Source organism: Peromyscus maniculatus, chromosome 14 (assembly GCF_049852395.1).
Source record: "Peromyscus maniculatus bairdii isolate BWxNUB_F1_BW_parent chromosome 14, HU_Pman_BW_mat_3.1, whole genome shotgun sequence".
Lineage (NCBI taxonomy): Eukaryota > Metazoa > Chordata > Mammalia > Rodentia > Cricetidae > Peromyscus > Peromyscus maniculatus.
In genome coordinates this window covers 88,424,067-88,448,463 of record NC_134865.1, presented here as the reverse complement: position 1 = coordinate 88,448,463, position 24,397 = coordinate 88,424,067, and the positions used below count along the sequence as shown (strand labels likewise).

Sequence of the window (24,397 nt, the reverse complement as noted above, 5' to 3'; positions counted from 1 at the left end):
CTTATTCCCTGACATTCTCTGAGATGAAGAGTAGCAAAGTCATTTTGAGACATTCTGAGAATCATAATCCAAATCTAAAAAGCATGTTAGTGACATGGATAGCAGAGCCACTTCCTGTGAGTCGGTGCAGAAATGCATCTCTGTACAGAAACACTCGAGGAACCATTGTCCTCAGGCATCATGCTTTGTTGACAGTCAACACACCATAATACCCTCACCATTTTGAACCTAACCAGACAACTCCAAGTGAGTAAAGTGAGACCTGCCATGGGATGCAGAAATACCAAAGTTGGGAGCCAACAAGGCCATAGCAGTTTCTAGACACAACTGATCAGTTTCAACATGGAAATTGTGGAGATTGCCACTCTTCTCTGTCACTTTTAAAACCTAAGGTACTGGGATGCCAGCACCAGAAAGGCAGAGACAGGAGGATTCCCAGGGCTTGCAGGCCAGCCAGTCTAGCCAAATCAGTGAGTTCCAGGTTCAGTGAGAGATCCTGCCTCAGAAAATCAGGTAGTGAAATGATTGAGGAAGACATCTATTCCAAATGTGGCCTCCATATGCACTGATACACACATGGGGGGAAGGAGGGAGGGAGGGAAAGAGGGAGGGAGGAGAAGAAGAAGAAGAAAGAGAGGGAGGGAGAGAGAGAGACAGAGTGAGAGAGATGTCAACTCAAACCCTAGAGGAACCAGCAGAACCCTATACCCACACACTCTTAAGAGTCTTAAGAGTCAGAAGACCCAGCCGGGCGGTGGTGGCACATGCCTTTAATCCCAGCACTTGGGAGGCAGAGGCAGGCAGATCTCTGTGAGTTTGAGGCCAGCCTGGACTACAGAGTGAGCTCCAAGAAAGGCACAAAGCTACACAGAGAAACCCTGTCTCGAAAAACAAAAACAAACAAACAAACAAAAAAGAGTCAGAAGACCCACTGACCACCAACCCAGAATCATATGACCTTCAGAGCCCCTGTTTGGTCAGTTCTACGGCAAGTCATTTCACAAACCTCAGTTTGGACCCCCTGATGCAGAAGCTACTCACAAACTGATGACACTGGCCTGAGAACTCTTCCCCAGCACTTAAAGCCCGTGCTGGACAGTTTGTGTATTCTGCAAGAGTTACTAAGAGCAGTCGCTGACATCTTCCTACAAGCACATGCCACTATGAGGCCAGCCTGGGCCTTGCCCTACGTTCCTCTACATGGTGTAAGGCCATAGTTTTCAGGCTTCACCTTGCCTTGAATGAGTGATTCTACTTTACAAGCAGCTTTTGGCTCATTTAGAAACACAGACACATAGTGAATATGCACCTCATTGTGTACATAAACCCCACTGCCTTTCCAGCACTACCCACAAGGTGCTACCATGGAAAATCACCAAAGTAGATTGGGACCATGCAAACACATGGGTACCTTTAAACCATCAGGAAAAAAACAGGTTCAAAAATTTACTAAACACATCAGACCAGAGAAGGGTAAAACTCTCAAAAAACAGAGTACACTTAATACTGTGAAGACAACAATCCCCAACTTGTCATCTATCTGTATGTACACATGGGTGTGCACCACACACACACACACACACACACACACACACACACACACACACACACAAGCATCAAGAGATGAATGGGCAGAGAACTGCTAACTATTCTAGAGGTTTTGTCCCCACTGCCTGATGTAGTCTGCTCAAACTACCATCCAGTCTGTGTGTCCCTTCATCTTCTGGACTCAGTCCTACATCTTATCTCTGCAACTCCTCCCTGAGGTTCAGCTCAAAGTTGTGACTATATTAGGGATCTGCAAGGCATCTCCAGTAGGATTGCTTACCTACCCTGCCCCCAGAATCATTACACTTCTGTCAGCCTTCTTCCTCTGCCCCAGCGAGGCCTCTTTGAACTCCTGAAAGTCTGTTTAGGCATCTCTAACCCTTTGTGGTCATCCTGTAATACACACACACACACACACACACACACACACACACACACACACACACACACACACACCACTTGATATGGTAGCAAAGGCTGTGGCTGTCAGGAGCCCAAAGTGGGTTATTCTGGTGCAGGTGAATAACCCACATGTGTTCAAACTCATGGTTCTCTGCAGCTTGTGAAAAGATTCACAAGGTCAACCATCAGTTTAACTCAGGTCCAGGAAAAGAAATCATAGGCTGGTGATTCCAACATACAGAAGGGGCTCGGTGACCCATACTTCCTGGCTCTGCTCCTCCACACACACCAGGCAGAAATAAAACTCCACCAACTAGACCCATGGCCAGCAACAAGGAGGTTCTGTCCCCTTTTCCTAATTCAGGCCATACAGGACATCCATATATATGCTCAGAGAGGAAGAGGCCTGGTAAATCTGGTCAGTTCGGTAACTTCCTGAAGCTACTGAGTTGTTTGCTCCTTGAGCTTCATGAGCTCCCCTGCAGTGTGGAATGTTCCGCCTCCCCCATAACATCCTGTGTTTTAATGAGCTTCCCCCAAGATGGACCTCAGAGGACACTGCTACATGACAGTGTGGACGGAACCCAGCGCCTCACTCAAGCTGGACAAGTTCCCACCACCAGGCCATTTCCTGCTGCCCACATGGAGCCCACCAACAACATTCCCTAAGTTCCCCGCCCTGCTTCCAAGATGCTCGCCCATATCTTTGCCAGCTTCTTGACCAGGAAATTCCATGGGTCTATCCTGCACATTGTGGGACACTGAGGGACATTTCTGCTCCCCATACTTGCTTGATGCTTATCCCTCTCAACTGAGCACCACTGGTTTATTCAAAATAAGTGATTGTTTCCAGGATCAGATCTTCCTCCCCTCCAGGATACAAATTGAAATGGCCCACCATGCTTTCTTCAGGGATATTTATTTCGCTTGGAAAAGCATCACCTTTTAGTATTCTGAAAGAACTCCAGCATGTAGAATGTGAGTAGCATGCCTGTGCCATCCAAGGGAAAGCTTGGTCTGGAGTTAGCACCTATTTAATTTTTCACAATTCTTTCCAAGAGGTGTCATTTTCTACACTTAGAACAATCCAGAATATTCTTTTACCCAATACTACTTGACTTTAAATTCTATGTATCTGATGTTCTTTCAGAGTTCCAACAACAAACATTTAATCACTGAACAAATGCTATGTATTATTTAGCAGTGTCAATTTAGAGCAAGTGTATCACTCTTTACCATTTAATGCTGACTGATAGTATCAATAATGTCATTAACTCACACCCTAAAAGGGTTCTACATCTAAATTTCTCTCTCAAAAAGCTGTGAAGAATAAGAACAGGCATAATATCTATATAAATGTCCAAAAATTTAGTTCAATTGCATTTTCACTTTCCCATAATAGCAACAACAAATCAAAACATCCTTCAAGATCTGTATCTTACTTCTCAAAGAGACTAAATAGAAATGACCGGCCTGGCTCCTTCGCTAGCCTTGGATGTTGCCTTGTCCCCTGCAGCTCCCATATTTCTAACGAACAGACTTCTTCTGGCATTTCCCGGTCATGTGCTTGTCACATGAGCTGCATACAAGGGTTTCCAGTGATGCCATCCACATACTTCTGTGTGCTGTGCCTTCCACCAGCGACCAGAGAGTCACTTTAGCTTTTTTACATGCTACAGACAGGAAATTACTCGAGCTTTAACAAAAATGGGAAACAAGGAGAACATGACTGCCAGACTATACTAAAAATCAAGTCCTCATGGAGAGACATTCTTTTTTCCTACTTAAAAATTACCTGGTCCTGGGCTGGGGAGATATCTCAGTTGGTAATGTAAAGACCTGACTGAGTTCAGTCCCTAGCACCCATGGAAAAAGCCAGGCATCCTATTCTCATGTGGTCTTCATTTACCATGGTCTCTTATTCCTTGTTCTCCCTCTCTGTTCTTGATCCAGCTGGGATCTTCCACTCCTCCAAGCTCTCTTTCCCTCTACCCTTGCCCTTCATTACTCCCACTCACATCCAGGTTGCTCATGTAGATCTCATCCATTTCTCTGTCATTGGGTGATCCCTGTGTCTTTCATAGGGTCCTGTTTTCTAGGTAGCCTCCCTGGTGATGTGAGTAGCAGTCTAGTAATCTTTGTTTTACATCTAGCATCCTCCTATGAGTGAGTACATACCATGTTTGTCTTTCTGAGTCTGGGTTACCTCACTCAGGATGATTTTTTCTAGATCCATCCATTTGCCTGCAAGCTCACATGAGAATAGGAAGAAGCAAAGTGCTACAGAGGCCCACAGAATTCCACAAAAATACCTCCACAATAGACTACTGGCAATGGTCAAGAGAAAAAGCCAGAACTGACCTACTCTGGTGATAGGATGGCCAAACACCCTAATTGTCATGCTAGAAACCTCATCCAATGACTGAGGGAACCGGATGCAGAGATCCATGGCCAGGCCCCAGGTAGAGCTCCAGAAGTCCAATTGGCGAGAAAGAGGAGGGTTTGTATGAACGAGAATTGTTGAGACCAAGGTTGGAAAAAGCACAGGGACAAATAGCCAAACAAATGGAAACACATGAACTATGAACTAATAGCTGATGAGCCCCCAACTAGAGCAGGCCCTCTGGATAAGTGAGACAGTTGATTAGCTTGATCTGTTTGGGAGTCAGCCAGGCAGTGGGACCGGGTCCTGCCCTCAGTGCATGAGCTGGCTGATTGGAACCTGGGGCTTATGCAGGTACACTTAGCTCAGCCTGGGAGGAGGGGACTGGACCTGCCTGGACTGAATCTACCAGGTTGAACTCAATCCTCAGGGGAGTCTTTGCCATGGAGGAGATGGGAATGGGGGGGTGGACTGGGAGGAAAGAAGAGGAGGGTCAGGAGGGGGGAGAACAAGGGAATCCGTGGCTGATATGTAAAATTAAATTAAATTATAAAATAAAATAAAGCCAGGCATCATGGTGTTTGCCTGTAATCCCAGAGTTGAGGAAGCAAAAACAAGTGGATTCCTGGCCCTCAATAGCCAGTAAAGCCTAGCCTAACTGGTGAACCCCAGATTCTAGGGAGAGATCCTATCTAAAAATCAAGGTGGCAACATATGAGAAACAGCATCCAAGGTTGACCTCTAGCCTTCATGAACACCTGCGTGTGCACATGTAGATTGAAAGACAGACAGACACACACACACCCACAGAGTATATTGTTATTATACTGTTTGTTTGTTTAGCATATTCCAGGCCACGAGTTTGAAAATAAGAGCTTACTCTTGCTGAGTAAGCCCTGAACCTGCCCCAGCACCTACCTCCCTGGCCCACCACCAATCCCAGGATGCCACCGGTGCTCAGCACGTATACTTATCTGTGTCTCTGAATTGCAAAGACATTGGCCATATATAGCTCAAGCTGGTTAGGAGCAACAGAAGAACTTCAGAGCTGGTAGGGAAGGCAGAAAGCGGCCCTGGCATAAGGTAGAGAGGCACAGCCCGTCCAGACACCCTCGCTCTCATCTCACCTCACCAGTGTCCACAACCCTGAGGGTTCCTGTGAGTCAGGAGAGTGAGGAGAGCACTGACCTTCATCTTGACTGCTTTAAGAGAAAGCCTGGCTGCAGAAGGAAAGAGGCAGGAAGCAGCAGCGGAGAGCAACCTAGAGCAGTACTCAGGGATCTGACACAGCGCCACACAGTGTACCCCATAGGGGTGCTGTGCAGACTCCCCAGGAGGCCTGCACTGGGCTGTCTCCTTTGCCATGCCAGCCTAGAGCTGAGGGCTGTCCAGCAATTGCCCTACCTTCCCCTGTGACCCACAGTAAGCACAGCCACGCTGGGTGACAGACGGCGCAGCGGAGAATGTGGAGGCCGTTCAAGAGGCCGTCCTTAGAGCTCTCGAAAGCGGTGCAATCTAGACATGTCAAATATACTTCTAAAATTATTTCAAATTTTGCATTTATCAAATGTCTAGTCATAAAATATTTTAAAGAAAATACTGTATCTGCAAAGATAATGTACCTGGGGCTGGAGAGATGGCTCAGCTGTTAAGAGTACTTGCTACTCTTCCAGAGGACCCACGTTTGGTTCTCAGCACCCCCATGTTGGATCACAGCCATCTGTGACTCTGGTGTCCAGAGATACCCTCTTCAGGTTTCTGTGGGCTCTAGGCACTCATATGGAGCACAGATATACACGCAGGCAGAAGCACGCATATACATTAAAATCAAAGATAGTATTCTCTTATCTCCTCACCTGCTATGCTTTTCACTTGATTGTGAGAAATTTGTTTAACTACCAAGGAAGCCATATTTCTTATGTGAAAGGGCTTCAAGCTGTTTGAAGCGATGTTGTGAAATACATCTCAAGTGAGACTATCACCATTAATTATCCTTACATGGCAATATAGCCAGGTCTGCATGCTAACCACAACATGCTTGCAAAATCTACCTGCAGTCTTACTGTTAAAATATAGTTTCCTTTCTTTCTCGTTTTATTTTTTATTTTATTTTTGAGACAGGTATCACTATGTAGCTCTGGGTGTCCTGGAACTCACTATAAAGACCAGGCTGACCTCGAACTCACAGAGGCACAGGCATGCCTCTGTCTCCTGAGTGCTGGGATTAAAGGAGTGTACCCCATGCTCTGCTAAAATATACTTTACATTCCAGTGAAGCATCACAGTTTCTGTAACCTTAATTATCCAACTTAAAATAACCTATTTCTTGGATACAAGAACAAGGCATCATGATGAAACATATGAACATGATACAGAGAACATATGTGCAAAAAAATGCAGGTGTGAGGGTGCAGACGTGACGATACAGGTGTGAAGAGGCAGGTGTGAGTACAGGATGAGGAGACTGGGGTAAAGAGGGTGTAGTAAAAAGCAAGTGTAAAGAGGTTGGGGTGGGGATGTAGGTGTAAGAAGGCTGGAGTAATGATGCAGATGTAAGGGTCAGGTGTGGGGAGACAGGGATGAGGAGGCAAGGATGAGGATCTTGGAGTGAGGAGGCAGTGCTGTGATACAGGTGAGAACATCTGTGTAACGTGAATGGGGGTGAAGATGCACACTGAGTCAGCTGAGGCTTGAAGAAGATGCAGGTGTGAGAATTCAGGTATAAAGAGACAGGGGGCTTCCTCAACTTTGCTGGAGCTGTGCATCCCATGGTGACTTTCAACCCCATCTTTGATTAGAATTCTACAGTACTGGTGGGGTAGAGGCAAGATTAGCTCTACTACAGCTAAATTCAGGCAAAGAAGAACACTTCCAGGGCTCTTGGTAGATGCAGACACGAGGTAGGAAGTCCTCTGGTTGGCACTCAGGCTATTCTCCCAAACTCTGTACCCTGTTCCCCATGAGATACACCAGGTCTGCTTGCCAAGCTCTGGCTACCTCAGAGAATATGTTGGCAGCTGACCTGGCCTCAAGTCACACCTCAGTGTAGCTGCTGCCATGGGCTGCATGGCAAGACTGCCAGAGCAGACAGACCATCAGCAGCATCTTCCAGCATTAGCAGCAGGCCACAGCCAGTACAAGGTGATGCACTTAGCCAGGACTGGCCTGTAGGGCCCAGGAAGTTCCCTTTCCCCATGGAAAACTCTTTATCCTTTCTTCTAGAGTCCCTCCAGCCATGCCCAGACATACCCTATAGATGCTGTAGGATTCTGCTCAGAATCCAGAAGACCATTCAGGGCTTGAAGGTCCAAAAGCCTGTGTGGTAGGCTGGGTGCCTGCCTTCTCTGCACACACACATCTCTGCACTCTTCGTTATGATGGGGGAAATGTAAGAATAGGTGGACTGAGCCTGATGCTTGGTGGCAAGCACACTCAGAATCATTCCCTTTAGTGGCTCACTGTCCTCTATAAAGACGAGAATGCGCGTGCACTCTTGAAGTTTGTGAACCCTCTGATGGAAACAAAGCAAGTGTCTGGAAAACTGACTTTATAGATACCTCACTTCATTGGTTAGCTTCCCGTTCCTGCCACTATGGAAAGGCTGAAGGTTTCAAAAGCGAGCCATCTATTTCTGATATCAAGACCTTCTGAAAGCAAGCCAAATATTTGAATCTGATGACTAATATTAAACATAAAATTCACACCTGACCAAAGAGCATTTTGACAATTCCCTGGATCAGACCCACCCATGTCAACGGATTCTAAGCACTTCACAGATGGGTGATGGGACAGATGAGCTTATCCCACTCCAAGGGCTGTGGGGAAAAAGCAGCAGCCTGCTTTGGTCAGCTGATTCCCCTGGAAGACAGAGTTCTTCCAATGGCCTGTGTCCTACAACGGGCAATCTCCCCAGCTCTGGGCTACCCACTAGGAAAAAGGAGGAAGCCCCTGTAGGTGACATTACAGGTCCAGCATTGTCTCCCACACATTCCTTCACCACCTATGTTAGTTACTTATCCTATAAGGAACTTAAGGAAAGGCTTATTTGGGCTCAGTGCAAGGATGTAATCCATTATGGTAGGATGTCCCAGTGGCAGGCGCTTGAGGCAGTTGGTCACATTGCAACAGCCCCTGACTACCTGAATACTGCAGATCTAAAGAAAGCCAACTGCACCATATGGCAATTTTTTCCATATGTATGTTTAATGTCTCTGTGTATGTGCATGTTCTCATATATATGGATACATGTGGGGGATGCACACGAACATTTGTGTGCTTGTTTATGAAGGCCAGAAGTTAATGTTGTATATCTTCCTTGACACCTTATATATTGAGACAGGACCTCATGCTAAGCCCGGGGATTACAGGTTCAGCTAACCTAGCTAGCCAGCTTGTGCTGGGATCCCTAATCTCTGCCTTCCAAGCACGGGGATCATAGGTGCACCACGATACCCATGTTGTACTGAGCTCAGCTCATAATGTGTGGCAAGTACTTCATCCACTAAGCCATCCGCGCTCCCATGAATGGTAACTTTCTCTCTTTAAAGCAAAAAGATTTCTTTTTAATTCTGTGTCTGTATATGAGTATGTGGACATGAACGCAGGTGCCTATGGAGACCAGAGGCATCAGATCCTCTGGAGCTGGAATTATGGGCAGTTGTGAGGCACCCAGCATAGATGCTGAGAACCAAACCCATGTCCTCTATGAGACTGGTATTCACGCTTCACTCCTGAACCATTTCTCCCACCTGGTAACTTGAAAACTGAAATTTGAAGGCAAAGCTCAATGGCATGCTTTATAACTGAGTATTTACTCTGCTCAGCACGACTCTCTCTCTCTCTCTCTCTCTCTCTCTCTCTCTCTCTCTCTCTCTCTCTCTCTCTCTCTCTCCCCAGGCCAATGGTTAGTCCCTAGAGCTGACGAGAAGCAGCCTTCGCTTCCAACATCAGACAAGGCTCCTAGAGGAGGCAGGTGACAATGCCTCGGCCAGTGAGTAGAGGGACACTGAAGCCAGCACACCTGGGAGTCACTGCTAGCTACCCAGTTCTCCTAACCAAGGCCCAGAGCTACTGGAGATAAAGGTCCAGGGTTCATTTCTGGAAAAGATCATGTCACCATTGGCCAGGTATAGGTTTGGATATGGCTATCTCAGGGAAGGTTCTTAACTCCAGCAATGGGGAGGTCCTCCCAGGGGAGCCTCACCCACTTTACTTCCTGCCCTACATATTTAAAGAGCAGCTGGCAGAGTTGTTGGACACAGCACAGATTAAAAGGGGGAAAAAAGACCTTCCTTGGACAAACTATCTGCACCGTCTCCAGGCAGCAGAGAAGACAGATGTTTGGGCCTCCGATCAACCACAATCAGAAACAGTGAGTCCAGCTGGGTCTACATTTACCAAGGTCAATTTAGAGTAATGTACAAACAGCTGCCAGGTGCTTTTGAGTGGACGGAGAGTTATCCACGTGGTCAGCTGTTTGCTTTCTGTGAGAAACAGAACATCTTGTCAGAGTTGATAAGCCAGCCTTCTGGCTAGCCAGGCACATGTGTCCCGCACGTGACCAGGTGAAAACTCAACCCTCTTCTTGCAGCTTTCGTTTGCCTTCTACACATAAAAGATTCCCAAGTTACCAAGTCCTGTACACATTCAGGCAACTCTGAAATATCTGCCTCCCCAAACCAGAGTTACATTTAGTTTGGGGTGCATTTAGCTAAAAACGTCTTTTCTGTTCACTTTCTTCTGTTGCGATTGAGCACCATGACCAAAGGCAACTTGGGGACAAAAGGGTTTATTTCAGTTTACGATTCTTAGGTCATGCCACATCCTAACTCAAGAAGGGCAGGAATCCGGAGGCAGGAACTGAGGCAGAAACCATGGAGGAACACTGCTTATGGGCAGCTCCTTAAGCGGCTTGCTCAGCCCACTTAATTGTTGAACCCAAGACCACCAGCTCAAGGTTGGCACAGCCCACAGTGAGCTGGGTCCTACCACACCAGTCATCAATCAAGAAAATACACCACAGGCTTGCTCATGGGTCAGTCTGGAGAGGGTGTTTTCTCAACTGAGGTTCACTTTTGCCAAGTGACTCTTAGGTCAAGTTGACATAAAGCTAGTCAGCACACGGGATTTGTGATGCTGGGGCGGGGGCAGGGGCGTCCTCCAAGAATAACACTTCTCCTTCTTTATCTACTTCTTTTCTTTCTTTCTTTTTGTTTTGAGACAAGGAAGGTCTCTCTATATAACACTGGCTATTCTTGAACTCACTATGTAGACCAGGCTGGCCTTGAACTCAGAGATCACTGTGCCTCTGCCCTCGAGGGCTGGGATTAAATGTGTGTGCCACCGTGGCCAGCAACAACTCTACTTAGAAAAAGATGTGAGAGTGAAGTGACCCCTCCCCCTCCCCACTCTCTTCTTTCTTACCCCCACCTTCCTTAAAAAGAAAAGAAAAATGAATCTGATTCACAAATCAGGTAATACTGTGTGTAAAAAAAAACACAAAAACAGAACAGCATAAACAAACAAACAACAGCAATTGCCACATAAAAGAATCTACAAGGACCCCAAAGTTGATCAGAGCATCAGGCCTTGAACTGAACACTAACACTGACCCCAGGCTACTTACAGCCTTGGTCTTCGCAGGGGCCGGGAGACCAAAATAAAAACTACATTGTTGGAAGTACATCAGCTGTCTCAGGGGTATGTGCAGGTGAACCCAAGGCCACCTAGGAGTAAAGCAGAGACAGATGAAGTGTCCTCTTCCTGGGGAGGGGCGGTAAGGAGACCTCTGATTGGTAACCTTGACAAGCAAGTCTGCTTTGAGAGAATAGCTGCAGAGGTTGAAATACACAGCAGGGCTCAGCAAAAAAAGCAGCCATTTAGAACATCTTTTTTATTCCCTGCCTACCCCTCACAGGCTGACACACAGAACTGTCATCTCCGGACAGAGGAAACAAACACCTCACAGCTCCATGCTGGGGTGTCTGGTTCCATGCAGGAGCCCCATTGTCTAGCACCTCTTCCTGCTGTAAGACCAAAGTTCTCCACAGACCTGGAGAGCAGCACCTGAGGCTGATGGAGACACACAGCCACCAGCAGAGCCAGCCTCAGCTCCAGGGTAGGGGAGGCTGCTCATTTCTGTAGAACCAACAGAATGAAAATCTCCAGGCCCCGTGAGGCAAACATGGATCTGCGCTTTTGTGGGAGGAAGAGTCTTTGATTTAAAAATAAACAATCACGCCATGCAGTTCACAAAGCCAGTCGACTCCTGCCTCTGCCAGCTCTGCATCTTAGCTCTGCGTGGGCTCACTGGTGAATGAAAGCATGCGTGAGCAAGTAGGGAGGAAGGAACAAAGGGTCAGAGGAACATTCTGTGTGAACGGTGAGCCCCAGCTTTGGCAAATACAGACCTGTCACTTTAGCCAGGGGGTGGCAGGGGCCTTTATCTGCCCCTTTGGTATAGGGGCTACCTGAACAAGCTCACAAACATGGCTCACAAGCCTCCATGGAATTACAGAATGGTGCTTATGTTCAAGTCAGACCTCAGGAAAAAGTCTTGAGAACCTGGAAAGCATGGGGTCCTGAAATTCCATAAAGAAGCAGAGGACAAGGGACAGGGGAAGCAAGGACACCCCAAAATGGGAGAATATGAAGAGAAAGTCCATGGGCTGTCACGAAACTGTCCCCTCAACTCAACCATAACTAGTCTCAGAGATCGTTAAAATCATCAGGAATCCATTCCTGCCAGAGATGTAACAGAAGGGGAGGTCCCAGTGCAGGAGCTAAAGTGGTACAAGAGCAGTGTGAAGCCAGGCAAGATGGAGGCTATATCCAGCTGCATGGAGCATGGCTCAAAGTGCTGAGGACAACCCCAGGTATCCCACTGATGGCCTTGGGTCACACTGAGAGCTTTGGCACCATTTAAATGGGAAGAGCACCCTGCTCACTAAGGTGTCCCACACTGGAAGAATCAGCCCTTCCATCCTGGTAACATCCAGCCCTAGGTCTAACCCACAAGGCTATTTAATGGAATGGAGGACCAGAAACAAAACAAACAAGCAACAAAAACAAAACAAAACAAAAATGTGGCTCCCCTTCAACCATCTGCTCTGTAGGCCTCGACCCAAGGTTAAGTATAAACAGCTAAATAAAGAAATAGATGTTACGATCTGAGGTGCAGCTTGATCATAGAGTACTTGCTTAGCATGCACAAAGCCATGGGTTCAATACCCAGCACTGAAAAAAAAATTTAAAAAAAGGGGAGGGGGGAAATTGAGAACAGATGCCTCAGCTTTGCCAGATTCCTCCTTTTGTGTCTTCAATTATGTACGATTATTTGAGTCAAGGCTCTTGGCATGGCTGTTACAAGACCACAGAGAACACAAGCAGCAGCAGCAGCTTTCACGAGGTGATTGGCCCTATGCAGTCTCTGACGTCCTAAGAATGGGCAGCCCCACGCAGAGAGCTCTGCAGCCAGCCCAAGGGGAGGGAATGTTAGGGTCAGTGCATACTGCGGAAGCCAGATCCAAGTACCTGGGGAACAGAGAGGCTGTAACAGTTGCCTGGAGGCTTCAGAGCATTCCTGATGAAGTCTGGGGTCTGTACTGTTGCCCCACAAAACAAACATTCCTGAGACTGCCTTATGAACCATGGTGTCACAGTCAGTGACAGGATGCCCACCCCGAGACGGACGGGGGGACAGTCACTGACCTGCAGACAATATACTTCTGCCGTGTACAAGGTGGAACAGCAACTCAGGCCACACCTTTTTGATGGCATGGCTCAACTTTGCTTGTTGTCAGGACAACGCTACTGTGTTGGGCAGGTGTCCAGGGTGGCTCAATGACTTCTTTCCAAACACCTCCGCCTTGGGGGCTCCTTTGCCACCCCTCTCACCCCCAGCCATCTTCCCTGTTCTTTGTGCTTTGGGCAAAATGCTATGAGCCGGCAATTACATAGGCAAGCAGTTCCTCCCATGCTATGCCATAAGGTAGGTCTGTCTCTGCTGCTGTCCTGATTCTCCCTGACCTGTGTCCAACCTTGCGCACGTAAACGGTAGCATCTGGCCATCTGGGCACTCAGACCTCTCATGAAGTGACCGGCCAATTTCTAAGAGTAAGAAAGGAATGCAGGAGAGAAAACTGATGGGGGGTCTTAGCCTTCTGGACTCATCTGGGGTGAAGTACAATGCAAAAGCGTCACCTCCACAGAACACACACACACACATCTGCTAAAAGCAGGACACATTTGGCCACCCAGGAAGGAATAGGGGGCCTGTGAACTGGTCCTGGGGCAAACAGACTGGAAAAAGACCTGTTCACGGAGTCTCAGGTGGTGGGCAGGGGGTTCCTTTCCACTCTAAATATTTTCTCCAGCTGCAAACTTAACTAGACCCTCGGTGTGAAGAGATTGGAAGCCAGGACAGCCGGAGAGACAAGCCCTTCACCAGCCCGAGGGCTGAGAGAGCAAACCCACCTCCTTCCCTTGAGTTTCGCATGGTGGAAACACCCCTGAAGACCAGAAGCAGGAGGAAGGAGGTGTGGAGCCTGCGGGGAGCTCAGGCCAGGGCTGAGGCTCACCCCGCTCCACCTACCATCCACAGGCGTGCACACTCTCTCCTCTAACACTGATTGTTCTAGTCCATTATGTGTGGTAATTCTGGCCCCAAAGCCTCTTACAAACATTGGTTTTATGGTAAATCTCCTTAACAGACAAGATTAGCAGGAGGGAGGTGCCATGTCAGAAAGGCCACCAATTCCGCCCTCCCTCCCTGTCGCCTTTCCTTTTCCTTCCGCGTGTCAGGAAAGGAAAATGTCGGTCCAGTCTCCCCCGGGCAGACCGAGGATTTGCCTTGTGAGCAGGGAAGGGCAGGTGCAGCGCAGGGTAGCAGGAGAGGCCAGGCTCCAGGGAAGGGCCCAGCCACTCACCCAGCCGCGTCCTGGCCCTTCAGGCAGCACGCGGAGCACACGGACATAGGGAACACGAGAGCACGCAGGGCTCATAGACACTCGGGGCACGCGCAAAGCGGCGGATTTTACTTGGGGGTGCACAAACACGCGGGGCGTGGGCAACCGTGGGGTCGAGCTGTCCCGGGCGCCTGAGTCCCCTGAGTCCGTGGCCAAAGGGGGTGGGGTCGGCCACTGGGGAGGGAAACTGAGGCGGGGGGTTGGGGGGAGGAGATGGGGGAAGGGGGGGGCAGCGAAACCCGCCCCACGTAGCCGGCGAGGACGGGCAGACGCATGGCGGGCCCGCGGGGCCTGCGGCTGCGCGCGGGCACCCGGGACCCAGCCTCTGCTCCCATCCCGGCGCCCCTCACTCACCCAGGCGCCCCGGGGGCTGCCGGCCGCGGGCAGACGCGGGGGCGGGCAGAGCGCGAGGCAGTGGCGGCGGGAGCAGCAACAGCAGCAAAAGCGGGAGCGGCGGCCCCATCCCCGCAGCCGGGTGGCGCTCAGTCCATGGCCGCGCGGGAGCGAGGACCGACGGGGAACTTAGCCAGGCGGCGCCCGCTCCTCCCGCGGCGCTCTCAGCGCTCCTGCGGCGGCGCCGGCCGAGCTTCAGCACCGGACAGCGCCGCCGGCCCCACCCCCCGCCGCCGGCCCCGCCCATGGCCACGCCCTCTGTCAGCCATGCACGCTCGGACACGCCCACCTCGCGGGGCTGGGCCGGAGGCGCGCTCCCGAGAAGCGGGTCCTAGGCAGACAAGCTGAGGTCCCTCTGGGCCCGGGGCCTTCGAGGAGGAGGATCGCCCTGCGGTGCCGAGACGACGAGGACACTTGGAAGTGTGGCTGTGCTACCGAAACACCGAATTCCCCCTCGTTCCCTTGTGTTTAGTTAGGAGGTGGCGGCCGCTGTGGGGTCCGCAGGTGTAGGTCCCACTGGGAGCCGCATCTGAAGGTAGGCAGAGTTTGGCCTTGGCAACAGGAAACCAAGCTCACACAGAGAGGAAGCCTGAAGAGAGGGCTGATGGGGTGGAAGGTCTAGGCGGGGGTCCTCAGACAGCTCGAGAGGAGCCAGGATGACCGTGCTGTGTACCCCCCGTGCTGTGGTCAGGTCAGGGTTGCAGACATGTTTGCCTGCGGTCCTTCCATGCCCGCATGTCTAGTGCGTCGCTGGAATGGCCAGTGGAATCTTGGCCATCACTGCCAGCGCTGAGGGGCCCAGTGCAGATTCTCAGGCCATTTTCCAAAAGACCCGAGACAAAGAGGACGGGATGGAATGGGGCAGTGCCCGCGGCATCAGAGCACTGGGAGGGTGTGTATGTGAGTGGGCTTGTTTTGAGTGTGACAGTCTCAAAGTATGCATGCTTGCATGTGAGGGGACAGGCCACTTCCTCCCTCGCTCCTCCCAGAGAGCCAGTCTCTTCCCAGTCCATGTCCTGTGGCACTCCTAGGAGCCCTGGCCACCCACACCCATTTGCTCCCCTCTGGCCGGCCCTCCCACTTCCATCCCTCCCTTCAATGTCCCTTGGACAAAGATGGCCTCTATTTGGTCTGACTGGGACTTGGGGGTGGCAGTGAGGGAGTTATATTTCAGTCCAGCCTATCTACAACTAACAAAACTAGCTGTTGGGCCTGGCAATTCTGAGAGCACTATTTCTGACACCTGTTGGGCCCCATCCTGACTCACCTTTCAAGCCTTTTGTCTCTCACTCCCAGTAATCAGCTCCCTTCTGTCTCAGCCTCTCCTTCAGACCATGTGCCCCCAGTTGGGGAAGTGAGAAGTCACCTTTATTCCCAAAGGCCTTGGGGACTCCCTGGGAGAAAAAGCACCCAGTCCAGAAGACAGCAGTACTCCACAGTGACACTGTCCTCTCCAAAGCCAGACCAGCTGTGGCCTGTGGTTCTGCAAAAATCTGTCTGGTTAAAACGGGCAAGGAGCCTAATAAACACTTTGGCCCTGCTTGCCATTTTCAGTAGCCTGGACTGTTTATTAGCAGTTAGAACTTAGCACTCTACCCCCAAATGGTGCAAGACCCTTGAGCAGACACCAGTGAGACTGATTCTCTCACAGACTCTAAGAACTGCTGTCCATGCCATGCCTCAGCCTGACTAGGGGCAAGAGAGGACGAAGGTTGATAGAGTATCACCTGACAGACTGGGTGGGCAGATGTGTCCTCAGAGATCCTAATAGTCATCTCATGAATCTGGGGACAAGAACAGCAGGAAAAGAAAGGACAGAAGGCTGGGTGGGTCCTTCATGACAGCAGTATTCAGACACTGAGGGCGGGAACATGCCGCTGATCAGTGACTTCTCGGGAGAAGGTTCTGTCAGCTTGTCCTGATGCAGTTTGCAGTTTCTCCAGTACAGAGGAGCAGCTGAGTGACACAGCACTCAACCTAAGTGAGGGCTGCTACACCTCCATGTAGAAGAGTCAGCTCCCCAAAAAGCAAGACCTGATGACACCTACAGTGACCCAGGGAGCCTACACCATCTGTCACAGCCATAGGCAGCTAAGTAGAACACCAGGAAGACCCAGAGGAGCTTACCAGAGCAGCCTGTGCCTACATCCGGGAGCACTGTTTATTTTGGGCTGTGGTGTGTCTCTCCTCATCTAGCCTTGTTTGTTCTTAAACAAGTTCCAGGTTGGGATTATTTGCCCTTTCGTTATGTGACTTGCTGCTTAACCATTTCCTGAGCAAGGTCCTATCTCACTCCTAGGGCCCCAAACTTCAGAGCTCTGAGTCAACATACAAGCAGAAGGAACGCCCAGAAGGAAAAGTGAAAACACATGGGCACAGGAGGGGCTGCAAAGACAGCACAGTGCCGGGGAGGTGGCTCAGTACATAAGGCATTTCCCAAGCAGGTGTGGGACCCGTGCAAAGTGAGGCACAGTGGCACCGGTCTGTAACCCTGCTCCTACAGAGAGATGAGGGGCAGAAGTGGGAGAATCCCCAAGCTTAGAGAATAATTCACGAACCTGGAACTATACTTGGTTTAGGTCATGCACACAGCCCTGCTTCTAACAGTGCACTTAGCAGCCTGGCTCCTTTATTTACTTGCACTATGCACATACATCTCTCTCTGAGAACAATACACTGGCAACCTTGGACCCCAACCTGCTCTCCTCCGACAGTTCGTACTCGAATGCATTCCCAGTACATTCTAGAGGGGCAGCCTGAACTGCTTTAGGGTTCACGTGCAACAGGGCAAAACTATGAAAACTGTGTCTTCAAGTGAACTTGTAGAATCTATTTACTACCTTATGTCTATGCATAATTGGGTATGCATAAAATTACAATCAGATAAATTATGGGGAGGATCAAAAGCAATAGGAAAAATGATTATATGACCTTATCTATTCATCAAAACAGAGAAACACCCTCACTATGATCCTTAATAACCAAGCCTCTCCTCTTCTTGAACTCCATGAAAGGAAGTCCCAAACAATAATTGGGGCCCAGCTCTCAATCATGACAGTAGATCCCTCTCTAATCTGTACTGTTGCTTCACTGTGAATAAAATTATCTTGCTACTTTTGCAAATCTGCGTGATCCTTTATTTCAAACCATTCAATAAGAGGCCAAGAACCTGGAAACAAGCTTTATGGACCAGTTGGCCTGGTATATGCTGTAGCAAACAACAAGAGGAAGACCATGTCCTAAGGTATGAGTCAAAGACTGACAACATAGGTTGTCCTCTGACCTCCATGCCATGGTATAGTGCACACAAACACATATCAGATACACATTCAGATAATATACGTACCCATACTACAGGAGAAATAATAAAAGCTAAGGAAGAAGCCTAAAGCCTTATAGATAGAACAGAGAGTTCATAGCTAGCACCATCTGTTCCTCGTGGTCTGGGCTCTGCACTCTGACCAGGACAGATAGACAGAAAAAAGAGCTGGGTTCTGTTCTCTGTCTGTCTCTGTCTGTCTGTCTCTCTGTATCTCTGTCTCTCTCTCTCTGTCTCTCTGTCTCTCTCTCTCTCTCTCTCTCTCTCTCTCTCTCTCTCTCTCTCTCTCTCTCTCTCTCTCTCTGTCTCTCCCTCTCTCTCCAGTTCTGGGTTCAGCAAGGTCTTCGTTTTCCCATGATGAGAAAGCATTCATTTCATCTACAATCTTAATCCTAAATCGAGGGTTCAGGCCCTAGTCCACATGGCTACTTCACAAGTCCCATCTGCCTGAGGAGTCCCACAGTGGGACTCATGGCCACAGAGCTCACATCCCTGTTCTGCAAACTCTTGGTCACTCTGATGATTTCACTGCATTCATCAGTACTCAATTACATCAGAGTGGACCAGAATTGTGGTGATGTTTAACAAGGGCTAGAAATCATTCAAAATGGGATCGCTATGCTTCTGATTTTTGTTTTAAAAAAGTCACAAGGCTGAAGAGACGGCTCAGTGGTTGAAAGTGCACACTATTCTTTTGGAATTCAGTTCCCATGGAGGCTCACATCACCTATAATTCCAGCTCCACATGGATCCGGTGCTCCTATTCTCCATGGGCAGCACACACACACACACACACACACACACACACACACACACACACACACACACGTGCACACATTGTGTTGTGTTACAAAGAAGCAAAAAAAGGCCATAGTGGTCAGTCTACAAAAGAAAGCTGATATATAAATTCTGTTCAAGAATGCTTTTTAAAAATAAAATAAAGAAAAGGACTCAAAACCAAGACTGGGCTTCAAGGAGGGAGGGAGAACACTAGACAGAAACAATACATCATATGGAGAATCCAAACATAACAGGGCCTTATAGGAAAGGAGAGCTACCCTTTAAATCCTGGAGAGAACCAACTGTCATTACGCGTGGGAATGGGACAGAGAGGAGCCTCCAGAGGAGCCCTCAGAAGCCTTCAATTCCTAACTAAATCATGATCCGTTTCCCTGGGGACTCTCAGTCCAAACCCCAGGACAAAGGAAGGACCTAACTTTTATAACCTTTTAGGGGTAGTGGGAGGCTTCACATCACATGATTTACATCACCATATCATACATAACAAAAAGAAGAGAGAAACCAGGGACCAATGAACAGCTCTGTCAAGTCACAGAACAGAATCCTTAACTCTCTGTTCCAGGAGTGGGGCCTGATTCAGGCTATGGCATCAAGCCTACAGGTGCAAGGCCTGTGTTCCAACTCCAGAGGGACAATGAGATGTCTGTAGGCCCTCGTGTAGAAGAGCCCCTCCCACAGCATGTGACTCAGCTGTGAATCCCAGGGCTCACACTTGTCAGACAGCACCATGGTAATCCTATGGCATGATTTCCTTCTCCAGCTAGAAGGCCAGGGGGTGGTGTTTTCAAGCACCAACGGCTGTTGAAACAGCTCTACAAAGGACAAACACAAGAGTGGTAGTTTAAATGTAAATGGCCACCATAATCTCACAGGGAGTGGCACTATTAGGAGGTGTGGCTTTGTGGGCATAGGTTGGCCCTGTTGAAAAAAGAGTGTCACTGTGGGGAGAGGCTTTGAGGTTTCCTATGCTCAAGATACTGCCCAGGGTCACAGACAATTTCCTGTTGCCTTCTGATCAAGATGTAGCCTGCACCATGTCTGTCTGCACAACGCCATGCTCCCCGCCATGATGATAATGGACTGAACCTCTGAACTGTAAGCTGCCTCCTCAATTAAATGTTTCCCTTTATAAGAGTTGGCATGGTCATGGTGTCTCTTCACAGCAATAGAAATCCTAAAACAGTAAGCTTTTAGAGAAAGAGGTCCGTTAGCTTCTGCATGCTCCCTGTTTGTGAAGAAAAGTGTCTGGAGGGAATAGGAGGGGATAGGCTCAATCTTGTTCTCTTAGACAAATCTTTCAGTCCTTACTAAATGACACAGTACTTCTGTTCAAAAATGATAGAATTTGAGTTACTAATTAAAAGAGTCCAAACTGCCTGATTACCACTTTTAATTGCTTTCTTCACCATTTGAACAGCCCACACTGCTAGCTGAACAGCAAATATGGCTGTCAGCCCCTGGAGAGGACAGTCAGGATCAGGCTGTGAAGTCTACTGAAAACTCTATAGGAATAGCAGCCAGTCATTCTGACCCTTGCCGAAGCTTAGCATCACTATGGTTTCTGTAAATGCCACCCCACTCCGTGGGGTACTGTTCCACAGGAGACTTTGCCTCATACCCCCACTACAGGAAGTTTCCCTGCCCCAAGAGCCCCTGATCTTCAACAACAAATGCCACTGACACCAGAGTGCAATTCCAGAGTAAGAGAGGGAAGGTACACACACTCCCAATATTGCTCCAGGACCCTGAACCTCTGATGAACTGGGCTTGGTATGCTGTACACTGTGTTAATAGCATTTTGCTAGTTAGGAGACAATGAGAAACAAAATCATGAGGTCTGGATTGTTTCCCTTGGTGGTGTGATGTTGGTGGGGAATATCATGGTGTCATGATGGTTAGGACTGGTTTTAGTAGGGATTCTAATGCTTGATATGTTGGCGGTAACTGTAATGGTGTTGGTGGTTGTAGCAAAAGTGGAGGACGAGATAGAGGCAGGTGCTGGTAGAGGTGTGTTGATAATGGTGGTGCTGATATGGGTAGCGATACTGAGTTGATAGTAATGGTGGTAAGGTGGTAGATATCATTGCCATGGTTAGGGTAGAAGTAATGGTGGTGACGGTGGTGTGGTAACAGCAGCAGTGGTGTTGAGAGTGATCGCTGCCAAGATGAAGCCTATGGTGATGATGGAGACAGACATGGTGGTGGCAATGGGGCTGGTCATGGCAGTGGTTAAATAGTGACAACAACAGAGGTGGTAATGGTGGAAGTGATGGTGGTGATGGAGGCAATGGCCGTGGTAATGATGGGGTGGTGATGACAATTTAGAGATAAAAGTGTTGGTGATGGTATTGTCTACAGAGACCTTCCCTATTGCATGGCCCACTGAACTTTGAATTTCCCTTAGGGCTTCTCCCCTGAACTCCTGTCCATCAAGTGGTCATGAGCAAAGCTTGCACCCCAAAGCAACTCAAACGGGCCATCTCCCTGGAATGTGAGGGTTCGCGGCAGAGTCGTGCAGGATGTGACTCGGGTGGTTGTGTAGCTATAGCACTAAGACCCAGCCAGCCCTTGGTGTTCATGGCTCAGGTGATGCCCCTGTTTGCATCTGTTCCTGGACTCTCTGGACCAGTTGCCTTCTAATAGGGTCTGCAGTTGCTGGCCTTCTTTCAGTCACTTGACTGAGAAACCTGGCAGCCCCTGGAAGGAATGGGAGTGTTGTCACAAAATTTTAACTATTAAACAACAGTCTATCTGTGATTCATAATAAGAAACATCTGGAACCTTCTGAAGCACCAATCGGGTTATAAAAGTTAAGAAATTTTCTAAGAAAATCTTACACCATTTTAAGTTTACAGTTTTGCACATCCAGCTGAGCTGGGGTGCATGTAGCCTTCAGACCTGAGTCCTCAACCATATTTCCAGGTCCCTTAGCTAGGAAATGGTAGAATCTGCCCAGACACCTGCTGAGGCAGGAGGATCTCTTGAGCCCAGCAGTTCAAGGCTGGGAAATACAAAGAGACTCTGTCTCTTAACACTAAAAATCCTCCTAAAGCTAGCTCCTCTGAAAGTACTCAACCTTCATCAGAGCAAGGGGCAGCCAACCAACAGGATACTGACTGACTGGCCCTCCAGGGGTGGATGCTGAAATGCCTGATGTCACGAGGGGTTCATATGCTCACAGCTTCCCAAAGAGAAGGCTCAAGAAGACTCACTGAAAGGAACGGCCAGCAATCTAGCTCACCACACTCTCCCAACAAATGGTGTGAAACGGTTTCTATAAGCTCTTTGCCGATGGCCTGATGAGCAATAAAGAACTGATACCTGGGAATGACCATATCCTGAACATCCTTCTATCACCAGCAGACTACCCAGCCAGGATGGCCCCTCCTGCACCCCTGACACACCGAGTCAGGAGTCTGGCCTGCCTGGTAACATGTTCTCCTCCAGGCTCTTGTTATGTTTTGCAGGTTGAGAACTATCAGCCTGTGATCTGCATGTGCCCAGGTATGCCAGCCCCCGCCTTCTTGGACTGTGTTCAATTCACTGGTGTTCCTACAGGGAGGCTTTCTGTTTTCATTTGCAATTTGGGAAGGCCTCATTTACAATTCACCTTTTGGCCTGAGGATTATAAAGAACCCAGAAAGCCTTAATTAATTGAACTACTGAGCTCTTTGGAGAGACTTGCATCTTTGACAATGGAGCAGAGCCTGGCTACAGGGAAGCAAGCCTACGTCCTAAACCATGCTTCAAAGGATGCAAATCATCAGAGACATGGGACTGTAGGTCTCCACTGTGGGACATCTGAAGAAGAACAGAAATCCCCATCTGAGTATCATCTCTGCTGTCCCTACTTGAAAGCATTAACCTCCCCATGTGCCATTCCAGCACCCAGGCACACAGCTCATCTCTACATTATCAGTATGCACCCTTGTGGCTACCTTTCAACACTTCCCATGTGATCTCTGCCAGTGTGGGATTGGTAGCAGCAACTCTAGTTTGAGCGATGAGAAGTAAGTCTCTGGAAGTCTATAACTTTTACCACTAATAAAAGATTAAACAAGGGAATGAGTTTAGGTTTGGTTTTCCGTACTGAAGGACTTCTCCATAGCCATTGCACAGAACCCAGGCATGGAAACATTGTCAGGAGATGTGGGGAGGGGTCCTGTAAAGGGCCACAGGAGCAAACTGTGGACTACCCAGGCATGGTGATACACACTTGTAACCTCAACACTCGCTGGCAGAGGCAGGAGGATCAAAAGTGAGACTTTCAAAAAAAAAAGAAATGAAGAAGCTCCTACAAGTCAAAGATGTAGAAACTTGAGCATCAAAAGGAATAATGACCACACTGTAATAAAATGCATCAGAAATACAAAGAAAGGCCGAGTGGTGATGATGCACACACCTTTAATCCCAGCACTTGGGAGACAGAAGAAGCCTGGTCCATAGATCAAGTCTGAGGCCACCCAGAGATATACAGAGAAACCCTGTCTTATATTAAAAAAAAAAGACAGAAAGAAATACAAATACACATTTATCATAATGATACTTTAAAAAAAATCCCTGATCCTTTAAAGGATTCTGGCACCAAGTCATCCTTTTAAGAGCTGATTAGTGGAGAAATCAAAGTATTCATCTTGGCTTTGCTGCATCAGATATTTGGGTCATTGCACAATTTTTGAAAGAATTTTTTTTCTTTACAATAAGAGTCTACATGGTCAATACAAAAGGATGAAGGATTTAGAAAACTGCCATTTCTTATCTCATAGTATAAGAATAATGTAGATGTGCTTGCTTTGGCAGCACATCCACTAAAACTAGAACAATACAGAAAAGATTAGCATAGCCCTGAGCAAGGATGGCATGCAAATCCTTGCGAGGTTCCATATTGTTAGACCAGCACATTGCTCAAATTAACCTCATTAACAAAGCTTCTTTTTGCAGTAGATAGCAATTAGCACAAAGACCCATAGCTGGTCAATATGCAGAGAATATGAGATTTTAGAGTGCCTAGCCCTAAATGGGATGTTTATGTCACAGCCATTCCCCCAAGGATGAGGTGTCTATGCAGAAGTGGAACCAGAAAGGTTGTAAGAGCCTGAGGTAGTGTATGACGTCAAGAAAACACTGCTTTCCAGAAACAACAGGGCAGATGCACACAGGAACACACAGCCACTAGAATCCGACACACAAGACCTGCCCAAGCTCAAGACAGACAAATCCCAGCCAGGAAAAGGGTCTAAGTACAAAGTCCACCCATAGCTGAGGAGCTGCTGGCATTTGACTGCTGCTGAAAGAAATTAGTTTTCTATGCCTGGTATATCAACCACACTTCAGGCAGGCCTCATACCCAGACATAGTCAGCCCATACAAACGGCACTTTATAAAAGGAGGAGAGAGAAAGAGAACAAATGTGAAGCTGAGTGGGTAGGAAGTGGGGAGAGGATCTGGGAGGAGTTGGGAGGGTGTGAGTCTGATCAGAAAACACTGTATAAAACTCTCAAGGAATTAATAAAAACATTATTAAAAACAATGCAGATAATAATCATTAAGACTGTTGATCACTCACAGAAAAAGTTAAAGCACCTG

General features: G+C 48.3%; 1 protein-coding gene and 1 non-coding gene across 2 annotated transcripts in view; one reads left to right on the top strand and one right to left on the bottom strand.

Moving 5' to 3' along the window:
- Ptprn2 (protein tyrosine phosphatase receptor type N2) overlaps positions 1-14,917 on the bottom strand; it is a 723,788-nt gene extending 708,871 nt beyond the window's left edge. The window contains exon 1 of the mRNA XM_006988296.4: positions 14,653-14,917. Coding sequence (XP_006988358.1) covers positions 14,653-14,761 — 109 coding nt within the window. The 5' untranslated portion in view covers positions 14,762-14,917. The remainder of the gene's footprint in view (positions 1-14,652) is intronic.
- An 8,678-nt stretch (positions 14,918-23,595) lies between these two features.
- LOC121822661 (U6 spliceosomal RNA) lies at positions 23,596-23,701 on the top strand. The gene has a single exon (XR_006063829.1). It is a non-coding gene; the product is annotated as a U6 spliceosomal RNA (small nuclear RNA).
- The last annotated feature ends 696 nt before the right edge of the window (positions 23,702-24,397 follow it).